The following is a 13037-nucleotide window of genomic DNA, read 5'->3' as shown; positions in this document are numbered from 1 at the left end:
TGCCATATAAACCTGAAGAAATGTCTAATATCAGGTTGTATCAATATGCTGATATATTGCACATTCCTAAGCAAAACCTCAAAAAGGATGTAAAAAAACAAGTTAATTTAGTGTCAAACGTAAATGTAAAACTTAACACCGAGAATTTTTTTGTTTTAAAACAAAACACACTTATTGTCTTTACACATCTCCTCCTGGTGGTTTAATCACCTGCACAGGCCCTTATGAATGAAGCCTGGAGCTTCAGCAACCTACAAAGATCAACCCTAAAGCTACAAAAACACATCAGTACTGTAGCTAGACGAAATCATAATAAATAAAGCACATGAAAGCATGAACATATCTGTGATTTCTGCACCTGCATGTTTATTTACTCTTCATGTGTTTGATCTCTCCTTGGCCCTGATATGCAAGATCATTTATCACGTTTACTTCAAATATATGATAAACAAAACACGGACTGTTTATAAAACACACTTTGAGACTAAAAAGACACGTTGTCAGTCATCTGAGGCTGATGTTTGGTTTAAAATCATTAAAAAAGACTAAAACACTGTTGTGTGCTAACACACATGGTAAAGCTAAATGAGTTTAAACACACATACAACCTTTCCAGATCACTCAAAGTGACAGGAATTACACCAAAAATCGTGATATTTAAGGGTTAAGGATGTTAATGTGCTGTAAGCTTACCTGTAGGATAGATAGACGTATAAATATTTGGAGGAATGAAGACAAATAATGAGTCTAATGGCTGCTAAAGGCTGAAGTCAAAGCTGTCGGTCTGTCAGCGGCATTGAAGACAAAATACTCAAAACACCTGGAAGGGAAACTAAAAATGAAGTCGATGAAATAGCAATATTATACCTAAAGAGGGCGCAGCGTGGCTCAATAATTCAACTTAACGATTACTTCAACTTAATTTTAATAGCTTTAAAAATGATTAAAAACATTATATTTATAGCCATTTTAAATAGAGTTGTTGTTCCTTAAAAGGCTTTCAAGAATTCGAAGATTCTTAAAATTATTTTAAATAAAAACAAAAATAATGTAATAATCTAATTATTGTAGAATAAAAGTATAATATTCTTATGATTTTTATTTAATTAATAAGTAAAACATAAAGCTTACATAAAGCAACTTTAAAATGGAATTAGCCTAAATTTAATTGAACTAAAAATAATATGTGTAAATAAATTAACATTAAATTAATAAATTTAACTAATTCATAAACTAAATATTAATAATAGCAAATATATGATTTATATATTTTATTTTATTGAACTTATTGTAAATATAAACTTTTTCTTTTGGATTTTTGAGGCGAAGAGCTTTTTCTGTCACGTGACGCTAGATTAACCAATCGAGGATCAGTTCTCACGTCCCGGAAGTAGTGCTATTTTTTAACTCTTCTCCGCTCTAGGTTTTGTTTACATTTCTAAGATCTACACAAGGGTGAAAGAAACCCAGTGAGTGGCATTTGCTCTTACATCGTACTATATTTGATTAAAAATACACTTTTTACTGTTTTATAAATAGGAGAACACCGAGGCACCGTAACTTATATATTAAACAAATCTGAAGAAACCAAACCTCCTTAATTAAGCGTCTGTGTTAACCGTTAGTATGCACTGAAATCTCTTATAAGTCAATAACATAAAACTAACATACATTATTTTATGACTGCAGATATGTATATAATCATTTCTAAGAAAGCCACTCGTCGCGCGGATATGACGCACGGTGCGTTTTGTGACGCCACTGACTGTATTAGCGCGAAATGTCAAATCATGGCAGCAGGATTTCAGAAATGATCGTCTCTTGGTGAGTGTGAATGCAGTATTATAATAGTATGCATGCATAACTCATTTAACTGCAAACCACAATGCATCTCATTTACTTATGAATCTTTTTGAATGTATTTCTAATAGACAGAGTATGAAAACCATGAGAAGTCAAGGCAGATCTGGTCCAGATGGGGGTTCTCTCCATGACAAGGATGCACTTCAACTCCTTCCACAGAAACTCCGGGAAAAACTGATGCCCTTCCAGAGAGAAGGGGTCCTTTTTGCCTTATCAAGGGATGGACGGTCAGTTTAGTTAAAGTGTCTATTTTTCTTTTATTTTTTTTCCCCCTACAATTTTATATTTATTCCTAAATGTGTAACATATATATACAAAAAATGAGGCAAAATATGATAGAAACTTGCATGGTGGAGATGAACTGATATAACATGAATTTTGTTTTTAAACATTTGTTTTAAAGTTTATTTTTTATTTTAAACCTTCAATACAAATATCAATGAAATGTTAAGAGTGACAGAAATCTCAATTCTATTCTTTCTCTTTTTTTGCACATTTTCTTTTTAACTGACTATTAATTATACAACAAATAAGGCAAAACAAGAAACTACTGAGTAGAACTTATAACAACAAACTGTTTTTAAACTTTTGTTTTAATTTAATTTACACTTTTTCTGAATTTTAAACCTTCGATAACAAAAATAACAGCAGGGTTACGACTTCAAATAAACTGAGCTTATATAACAAGTTGTTTTATTTTAATTTCATTTTTTAAATTTTAAACTTTTGCTGCAAATAACAAGTAAATGAAATGTGAAGATGATCAAATAAGCAGAATTTATTTAATAACAAATTTTGTTTTTAAACTTCTTTAAACAACATTTTAATTTATTTTTCATAAATTTTAAACTCCAATAAAAATAGCAAGTAGATGAAATGTTAAGACTGATAAAAGAAATCTGAAATGCACACATATATACATTACATTACATTTTCCATGCTTCAAATAATTGAGGAATCTAAATAAATATTTTTAAAAAGTACAAATAAACATGTTTAAACATTTTGGTAACTCCTACAATTACCAATAATCTCAATAACTTAGAAGCATTTTTATTTTTTATGAATCTTAAGGAACTAATACTGAACTCTAGTTCACACAAAGAAATTTTAAAAACACATTGGATCTTGATCAATTTGGCTTCATGTACAAAGAATTTCAGAAGAAATAATATATAGTTTACGATATAATCACTGTTTGTATTCTCCAAAATACTTCACAATAATACATGCATACATACATACATACATGCATTTTTAATCCACTTAAACACTTCCTTGACAAATTTATTAACGATAGGAGCTGAAAAGACAAGATGAACTAATACATTAGTTATTGCGTGTCGTGTCTATGAACTGAACACCATTCACTCTTCACACGTCAATCTGTGTGTCTATCTTTCTATCTCTTAACCAGTGCCTGATTTAAGCAGGTGTGAATCTAATTTACTGCAGTTCTGTCAGTCAATGTTCTGGGTCAGACGGGTCAGTTCGTCCACGCTGCCGAGGGTCCCGGATCGATGGCAGGACATATACAGTTCTGTTTGGTGCAGACAGGGTCAGTCACTTAATTAGGCAGACATTCAGCGGGACGGATATTACAGAATCCCAAAGGAGTCACAGTGGATGATGGGATGGATGTAGTTACAGATGTCTGATTTTTTGGTTCAGTAGCTTTATTTAAGGGAGAGAACAAAAACATAGCCAATTACTGGCAGGGATATTACAAAAAACCTAAAAAAATGTTGTTATTTATTAAATGAATGTTAAGTGAAATAAAAAGCCAACATTTCTTCTAGTTTGAACTGATGTACTAAAATAACTAATTAAAAGAAAAGCCATAAAAGTAGTTACTTATGTTTTTAAAAATATGTATATTATGAATATTTATAAACATTAGACATATTTTTCAAGATTTTTAAACATTTTGAAAATTAATCAATATTAATCACCAAACTAATACAAATGGCGAAAACACAACGAAATGACTAAAACTTACAATCAAGTATAAAAAAAAATAAATAATTAATAATAACACTATCTTAGTTATTAAAAAATAAAAATTTATTTACATTTTAATAGTGCACTTAGTATTTTAGTTTTCTTAAATGCGTAGGTTTTGAAAATTAAATGTTTGTTTTTTTTTGGCATAAAAAATTATAAAAAATATTTATCAAATGATAAGAAAAACTCATGTATTATATTGTTAAGTGTGCACTTATCGGCATCCAAAAATGTCTGTTTTCATGTATTTCTATAACCAAAAACAGATATTTTGTCAGCTAACATGACTTTTATTGAATGCTTTATTAAATGAACAATTTCATGCTTAAAAAATAAATAAATATTAATTCACTATTTTTAAAATATAACAATATTTATTATATTTATGAGCAAAGCTGATACGTATTACATTGTGCCATTTTATAAACCAAAATTGACAAATTTCATGTATTTTTGCATCCACAAACAGGCAGATGTTTTGTTTACTTTAAGCTGCCATAGATAATGTGACTTTTATCGAACGCGATATTGAACGAACAGATCTAGAAAACACTCAAACACAATTTCACACTTTCCACACTGATGGATTTGGCGTAATGTGTTTGCTGCTGGCCTCTTGACACGGATGCTAAGGGTCAGTGCTCGGTTTGAGCGGCCTTAAGTTAAACAAACCCTAATAATTTTAAGGGTATTAGTACTAAGGCTTTTCTTCCTTCAAGCGGTCTGGTGCATCTGCCTGCAGAATAAACCAGCTTTTATTGACTGTAATCAAGTCTGACTGTAGTCAGTGAGCCGACACTAATGTCCTCTTTAACTAGACAGGTAGTGTTTCGCAGTGTGCCAGCTGCTGTTAGATAACTCTCTTCAATTAATGCATATTGTCTTCTTCACTTTCATTCTCTTCATCCAGTATTAGATTGTTTGATGACCTGAAAACATGTAAATGAGTGCCGTATCCCATGATGCAACATGCTCAACTTGGCCTTCCATTTGCAGTGTGACATTTTTACATAAAACTAAATAAATAAACTTTTTTTTTTAAACATTCAGAATGAAGTAATGTGACAACAATGTTGCATGTTTTCGTTTTAAATTTTTGTGTAACATTTCGCATATTTTCAGTTATGAACAATATAAAAGATTGACAGACTGAATAGAAAAGACAGATATTTTTGTGACCAATTGAATTATTTATTATATATATATATATTTAAGTGATATGCACAACCAGTTTTTATTATTTTTTGTGCATTTTGCCACAATAACAAAATGATCAGTAGAATATAATGTTAGACATGACTTAAATTATATCATGATTATATTGCATGTTTAATATCTCCTCAATTAAATTTTCAGTTTTTATCTCTTAATTATCTAATTAATTTTAATGCAATTTTGTATAAAAATGTCAAAAAAAAAAAGGAGATAACTGGTTGATATTGTTACTGGAAGTCAATGGATGATCAAGTATGATCTGCATGCTATTTTGTTTGTACACTTAAACATATATACTGTATTAATATTTATAAATATTAGAAGTATTTTTCGAATATTAGAAAATTTTTACGAATTTTGTACTAAAATAAGTTAGAACTGAAATAAAAATACTATATAAAACTATAAAACAAAAACTAATACAAATGGCGAAAACACAAGGAAATGACTAAAACTTACAATAAAATATAAAAAATAAAAACTAATTCATAATAACAGTATCTCAGTTATACAAAAATAAAATTTACATTTTAATAGTGCACTTAGTGTTTTTGTTTTCTTAAAGGCATAAGTTTTGAAAATTAAAAGTTTTTTTGGCATATTTTGTTTGTACACTACAGTTTAAAAGTTTGGGATCCGTAATTTTTTTAATTATTATTATTATTTTTATTTTATTTTTTATTTTTTGAAAGAAGTTTCTAAGACTGCGTTTAATTGATCCAAAAAATGAATAAACAAATAAATAAATAAAATAATCTATATATAATAATATCAATATATTATTCATATAAATATAACAGTAATATTGTGAAATTTTAATATAATAATAATGCGGCATTACTCCAGTCTTCAGTGTCACATGATCCTTCAGAAATCATTCTAATATTGCTGATTTGCTGCTCAAGAAACATTTATTACAAATTCTAAAAACAGTTGTGCTGTTTTTTTTGTGAAATCCATGATACTTTTGAACTTTTGTCAAAGAATCTTAAAAAAAAATTAATAAATCTTAAATAAAACTATTAATTTCTTTAAAAAATATATCTTATTGACCCCAAGCTTTTGAACACTATTATATACCATTCTAAACAAACTCTAAATTTCACTTTCCACAGAGATTCATTTGAATGCAGTGTCTCTGTTCAGTGTCCTGTGTTCTCTGTTGGTTCTAGATACTCTTGATAACAAAAGCAGCTTAGAAGTTACTACATCAAGCCGACGCGCATCTAAATCGCCGCATCAGTCACCTCTATGAAGCTATCACTTTTATCCGAACGGGCGCGAGGTTCGTCCTTTGTTTTTTGTTCTTGAATCTAATTTAGCGATTAATTTCCCCTTGTGTAGCGCTTTGATCCCACTAATCAGTTAGTATGCGGATTACAGCCCCAGATAATTGCTCTCTAATTAAATATGTAATCTCCACTCCAGCCAATAACCCGAGCAATCCTCGACTGTAATTACTTTATCCGTACAGAGACTCTCCACCTACCGTCTAATGAACCGGGACAGGCGTCCACACGGCTGTGTGTCATCTCCAATGACTAGCCATGTTTCATTTAATGTTTTTTGCCGTGGGAAATGAAGGTGGTTAGTTACTGTTTACTTTTCATATTAGGCCTGACAGACTTAAGAGAAAATCTCATTAACGTGGACGGTTTTAGATCGGCGTCGATGCTAGAGCAGTAAATTAACCAGCGGAAATTTGCTAGGGTTTTTTTAAACGTTGACTTAACATATTGAGCATTTTATTTACTTGTTTTTCACTAATTTCAACATTTAATGTCAGATCATACCTTGTTTTCTTCCTCCACAGCAATTATTGAAATACACTTGTTTCATTTAGAAATTCAGAAATTGAATTGGTTGCAAGTTGGTTTGCGTGCAAATTGTGTAAAAACAAGCCGGTTTTCCATGTTGTTTTCAGTGTCCGGTTGTTTATCCGAACGAGATGTGTCAGTATTATTAGAAAGGTATTTTAGGGGTGTTTGAACAACAGTTTTCCACTAAAAATGGAAAACTCTTTGTGCATTTTGGCAGTTCATTTACCTGCCATCGGCATTTTGAGGGCCTGAAAATGCAAACTTTTGAAAACATGCAAGTTTTTCAAAATTACATGGTTATTATCTCTGTTAAAACTATAAAAAAGTGTTTCTTTACAAAATGACATCGCCGCCTACTGGCCTGGCATGCATAATGCAAAGTTTTTATTCGTTTTTGTGGATCCGTGTGAACAGGGATTGTTTTGACAGTGTTGTCATCTGTATGCAAAATTTTCAAAAATGCAAAGGAAAAACTATGCCATTTTTAGTATATATTTGCCATGTAAACGTACCTTAAAAGTTTTGCACGTAGTGTGGTTACTTTAGGTTTACGAGAAAAACCTAAAGTAACCACAGTTTCATCTAAAATACCTTACTTGGATATTGTTACTACAGTAAAATAATAGTAAGTTAATTTGGGATCTCGTTCAAACAGAAATCTGAATTGGCTTGATAGGTTTAACAGTTAAAGTTTCATTAACACGGATGGTTCTAGAGCAGCGTCGATGCTAAATCAATAAATAAACGAATGAAATTTTGTTAGGGTTTATTTAACGTTGACAACAATTGGCACATTCTTTTTGAGCATTTAATTATTTGTTTTTCACAAATTTAAAATTTTAAACATACCTTGTTATCTTCCTCAACACCAATTATTCAAACATCTTGTTTCATTCGTAAATGTGGAAGCAAATTGGTTTTACAAAAAGCCGTTTTTCCATGTTTTAAGTGTCAGGTTCTTTATCCAAACAAGATGTGTCACTATTATTAGGAAGGTACATTTGGGGGCGTTTACACCACATCGTTTTAAACTAAAAACAGAAAACTTTTAATGCCTGAAAATGCATACTTTTGAAAATTAGTTTCAAAGTGCACGTTTTTGAAAACCGTGCCATTATCGTCTGTGTGTAAACTATAAAAACGCGATTTTGTGAAAGTGATGACATACGCATGTGTTTATGTTTTCTGTCTATAGATTTGTGCGCAGGCAAGTGACTTTTTACAAAGTAAAACTGCCAACTGCTGGCCTTGCATGAATATTATAGCGTTTTTAGTTGTTTTCGCAGTTCCGTGTGAACGGGGATCATTGTTGACAAAAACGCAAAGGAAAAATATTGCTATTTTTAGTACATCTTTGCAATGTAAACGTACCCTTAAACATTTTGCACCTTGAAGTATTAGATCTAAGGCTACAGATTACGATAAAAAACTCAAAGTAACCACAGTTTCCTCTAAAATACCTTATTCGAATATTGTTATTACTATAAAATCGTAGTAAATTAATTTGGATTCTCATTCAAACAAAATTCAGAATTGTCTTGATAGACTTAACAGTTGAAATCTCAATAATATACTGTTTTAGAGCAGCATTGATGCTAAATCAGTAAATTAACAAGCGGAAATTTGCTAGCGTTTACTTAACGTTGACTAAACGTTGCCACGTTTGTTTTGTGCATTTTATTAGTTTGTTTTTCACCAATTGCGAGGTTTAATGTTAGATCATACCTCGTTATCTTCCTCCACACCAATTACTGGAACATCTTGCTTCATTCAAATTCGGAAGTAAAATTGGTTGCAAGTTGATTTGAGTGCAAATTGTGAACAAACAGTTTTTCAATGTTGTTAACACTGTCAGGTTGTTAATCCCAAAGAGATGTGTTACTATTCATAAGGAAAGTATTTGAAATACCTTGTCGTCACAGTGGTTAGCACAAGTGCTCTTGACTCACTGAGCTGTGGTGCTCAAACAATTGTTGACGTAATTGGCACATTCTTTTTTTTTGCTATTTTATTTATTCATTCTTCGCAAATGTTGAAGTTTAATGTCAGATCATATCTCGTTATCTTCCTCCATACCAATTATTGGAACATCCTTGCTTCATTCAGAAACTTGTAAGTAAAATCGACTGTTTATAGTCTCAGGTTGTCTGCATCTTTGATGTCGCAACACTACAGATATGTCGTACACGGTGGAGTACAGTTACAGTTTACGTGAAATACCTCAGGAAACCGTGGCAGGAAGTATTTAGTGGTGTTTGTGTTTGTTTACGTGTTTGGAGAGTCTGTTTCGTTTAATCGCGTGAATCTTTACCTTGCGGTTGGAGTAGATGTGCCTCTCATGTAATAGAATACAACCACTCTGTGTTTTCTAAACCATCGATTTCCGTTTTTTCTCTCTCTTTATCTCCCACCTCTCTCTCTCTGCAATTCAATAATCCCCCTGAAGCAGAATTGCTTTTTTTTTTTTTTTTGTTACAGCACAGCCAAACCACACACTGAGACACGATACTTGCTCAGATGATGCAGTGTTTTAAGCTGCACTGTGCTACTTATAGCGAGATTTCATCAGCGGCTTGTTACCAGTCGAGAAGATAGATATCCACGGTTGCTTTCATATCTCGAAAGCACAAAAGGTGAACGGCAGCCATTACTTCATAAAACCTTACTTGAGTCTTGAAGTATTAGATCTAATGCTGCAGATTACAAAAGATTACTATAACCACAGTTTCTTATAAAATAACTTAGTCGGTTATTGTTACTACTGTAAAATCACAGTAAATTAATTTGGGATCTCATTCAAACAGCTTTTTTTTCTCATTTCTGATTGATTTTCTAAGAAATTACACTTAGATTTTTGTCTGGTAAAATGAACAAAAAAGATCTACGTTTAGAGGTGAGCTCTTTTGATCAAAGCAAGCAGTTAGCAACCACCCAAAACACCTTAGCAACCATTCTGGGACTAATAAATATAAAAAAAAAATTAAAAAAATGAAATTCAATGTAATTTTTTTTTTTCAGTGGTGGCTAATGCTAAGTTTTTACCACATTTTTACCATAGGAACATTAAGCTAAAGGTATTCATAAAAGTAAAAACTAATTATTCCAGTAGTATAACACTGAGCATTTTTGATCAAAACAAGCACCTAGCAACCATGCAAAACACCCTAGCAACCATTCCAAATATCTTTGCAAGAGCATAGAAACATGTTAGCATCGTTTTTGCAAGTTTTAGACTAACTTTTTTTTCAGCAATCTAAAAAAAAGAGTTCAATATAATTTTATTTATTTATTTTTTATTTTACTTTGCTGGCTAATGCTAAGTTTTACCACAGTTTTACTGTTGTAACATTAAAGTGGAAGCGAAGCAGTCAGTTAAGTTTACATTATTTAGTAAAGTGATTTGCACTTTGATTAAAAAATATATAACCAACATGATTAATGTAACAATTTTAAAGAAAAAAGGATGTTTTGTTATAGCTTTTGGAGCAAGGGTGCCGCCATCTTGCAGTACCACGGCATGTGACATCACGGGTTGGTTCGCTCCGATGGCCAGTATAGTAATATAAGCATTTCTTTACATTTTGAACACATGAATGCTATTTTAACACACAAATAATTTGCTTTTCACCATAATTTGGATGAATATTCAACATCAAGCTGGCTATATGCCAGTTTTATCGTGGTATCCCAAACATTGTTTTCATAATGCGAGGCGCTACTTGATGTAAACAAACAACGCTTCATACAGTATCATTCATGTCGCATTTTATTGTTATTCAGACCATTCAGACATATGCATTACATTGACTGGTTCACCAGATGTATGTATCATATTTGAATTCATCTGCGAATACAATTAGCTTTCCTGCTGTTAACAGGCCGTAGTGTTTAACTAATCACTTATATGAACGATCGGGCCAGCGCTGCTTCCTCAATAAAGTTGATCATTCTCACGTGTTTTAAGCTTTGTCAGTTTAAATATTGAAGTGTTTTAAGCCATTCAAGCATGAGACAGCACGAAACCGATTTCAATGTGGGATTTAATGTAAAGAAATGCTTATATTACTATACTGGCCATCGGAGCGAACCAACCTCGGGACGTCAAAACATCCTTTTTTCTTTAAAATGGTTACATTAATCATGTTTGTTATATATTTTTTTAATTAAAATGGAAGTTATTTTCCTAAATAATGTGAACTTGAATGACTGACTTCATTTCCACTTTAAGATAAATGTATTCATAAAAGTAAAAACAGAATTAAAAGAAGTCAAAAAGAATTCAGAATTGGCTTGATAACCGCATAGCAACATGTTAGAATTGTTTTCTGACTAACTTTTTTCTTTATCAATGTAAAAAGGTTCAATGTTGTTCACTTTGGTGGCTAATGCTAAGTTTTACCAGTTTTATCGTGGTAAAAGTAAAAACAAATCATTATTCCAGTAGTATAACACTTGCATGGCACGAGTTAGAAACGTTAGCATTGTTTTTGTGAATTTTAGACTAACTTTTTCTTCAGTAATATATAAACAAGTTCAGTGTCATTTCTTGTGTACAGTGGAGGCTAATGCTAAATTTGACCACAGTTTTACTATAGTAACATTAAGGTAAAGGTATTCACAGAACTACAAAAAGCATTTCTACAGTAGTATAGATGATCTAGACTAGCTAATCTGTTACAGTATACATTATCTTGTTTGTTGTTTTAAGATTTTTGTTTCCACAGAACAGCTAGCCAGTTAGCAAAATGCTAATTTAGTTGTCTGTGTGCTAGAAACCCACGTTTATCAACGCCTCACTTACACGCAACACCCTCACGCCACATTAAAGCTGCTAATAAAGCCATAATGCACCAGCGTATGGACTACGACTAAATGCTAATTCATCATATATGGATGATGAAATGCTACGCGAGGGCAGATTAGCATACGCCGTGCTGACACAATTACTGCAGTTTAATGAGCCCTGAACTCTAACCCACCAATCAAACCGCTACACCGTGAGCCACCATGTGACACACAGGAGCTAAACTATCTCTGTCTCCGCATCGAGCGCTGTGGCCGAGACGATCGATAGCTATTGATCCGAGATGGAAGGATGTAAAGAAGGGATACTGTACGGCCGCTTATAATTGCATCAGAGGTGCAAATGAAGGCATGGGGGAAGATTAAGAGATTCTTCAATATTACGCTTGTAACGAGTGTGGAATAACAAAGTGAATTAGCGCAAATTAAGTCGTCTTTGCTAGTATCGCTGGCCTTCATGTCAGGGGCAATGACTCAAAGGGCAAAAAAAATGACAGGTGTGTATGAACTATAGTTTTAAAATGCCTTCAGAAGGTATTAAGTGCATAATTATATATATTGTAATATTTAACATTGTTTGTTAGCTTTGATATAATATATAAATGCAATTTTTTCCCTAAATGTTGACAAAATTTTAATTTACTATAATATATAAATGTACAGTTTTTCTCCTCAGGAAAAAAAACTTAAAATATTGATGACTTCTCGGGGCCATTTCAAAATTGATGTATTTAATATAAATGTTGTTTTATTGATACTTGTATATTTTATTTGTATAATTTTCACAATTGTGATCAGGCATCTTATGATAATATTCGATATAGGAAATATATCAGCAGAATTAAAAACTGCTTGTCAAGTCATTTTGTATATTTTATATAAATTTATGTACAGTATTTATATATATATATATTTTATTAGATTTTTTTTCACTGTTGCGATTTACATCATACTTGAATAGGAAATGCATCAAAACAGGAAAAAAAATTATAAAGCTTTTTTAAATAATATTTTAGTATTATATAAATATTTATATATTTTATTTATACATTTATATTTTGTTTTATTTTATCGTATGTCTTTTATCTTATATATTTATTTTACATAAATATTATTTTGATATTTTATTAATACATTTACAGTCATGGCCAAAAATATCGGCACCCTTGGTAAATATGATCAAAGAAGGCTGTGAAAATTAATCTGCATTGTTAATCCTTTTGATCTTTTATTTTAAAAATTCACAAAAATCTAACCTTTCATTGTATAGTAAGAATTTAAAATGGGGGGAAATATCATTATGAAATAAATGTTTTTCTCTAATACACATTG

At 31.3% G+C, this 13037-nt stretch overlaps 2 protein-coding genes across 3 annotated transcripts in view; one reads left to right on the top strand and one right to left on the bottom strand.

Annotated features, from left to right (window-relative positions):
- Window positions 1-826, bottom strand: part of LOC131529757 (R3H domain-containing protein 1) — a 43710-nt gene extending 42884 nt beyond the window's left edge. Inside the window, exon 1 of the mRNA XM_058759629.1 lies at window positions 694-826. The gene's annotated coding sequence lies outside the window, so the exon portion shown is untranslated. The remainder of the gene's footprint in view (window positions 1-693) is intronic.
- A 597-nt stretch (window positions 827-1423) lies between these two features.
- Window positions 1424-13037, top strand: part of zranb3 (zinc finger, RAN-binding domain containing 3) — a 79314-nt gene continuing 67700 nt past the window's right edge. The window contains exons 1-3 of one of the 2 annotated variants that reach the window (XM_058759639.1): window positions 1424-1469; window positions 1690-1824; window positions 1932-2090. In XM_058759639.1, coding sequence (XP_058615622.1) covers window positions 1939-2090 — 152 coding nt within the window. In that variant the 5' untranslated portion in view covers window positions 1424-1469; window positions 1690-1824; window positions 1932-1938. Of the gene's footprint in view, window positions 1470-1689; window positions 1825-1931; window positions 2091-13037 lie in introns of those variants that run through there. The other variant, XM_058759640.1, reaches the window with a different exon arrangement.

The sequence above is a fragment of the Onychostoma macrolepis genome, chromosome 22, assembly GCF_012432095.1.
Source record: "Onychostoma macrolepis isolate SWU-2019 chromosome 22, ASM1243209v1, whole genome shotgun sequence".
In the NCBI taxonomy this organism is placed as follows: Eukaryota; Metazoa; Chordata; class Actinopteri; order Cypriniformes; family Cyprinidae; genus Onychostoma; species Onychostoma macrolepis.
The sequence above is the reverse complement of the archived record's forward strand: the minus strand, read 5'-3'. Positions and strand labels throughout refer to the sequence as shown.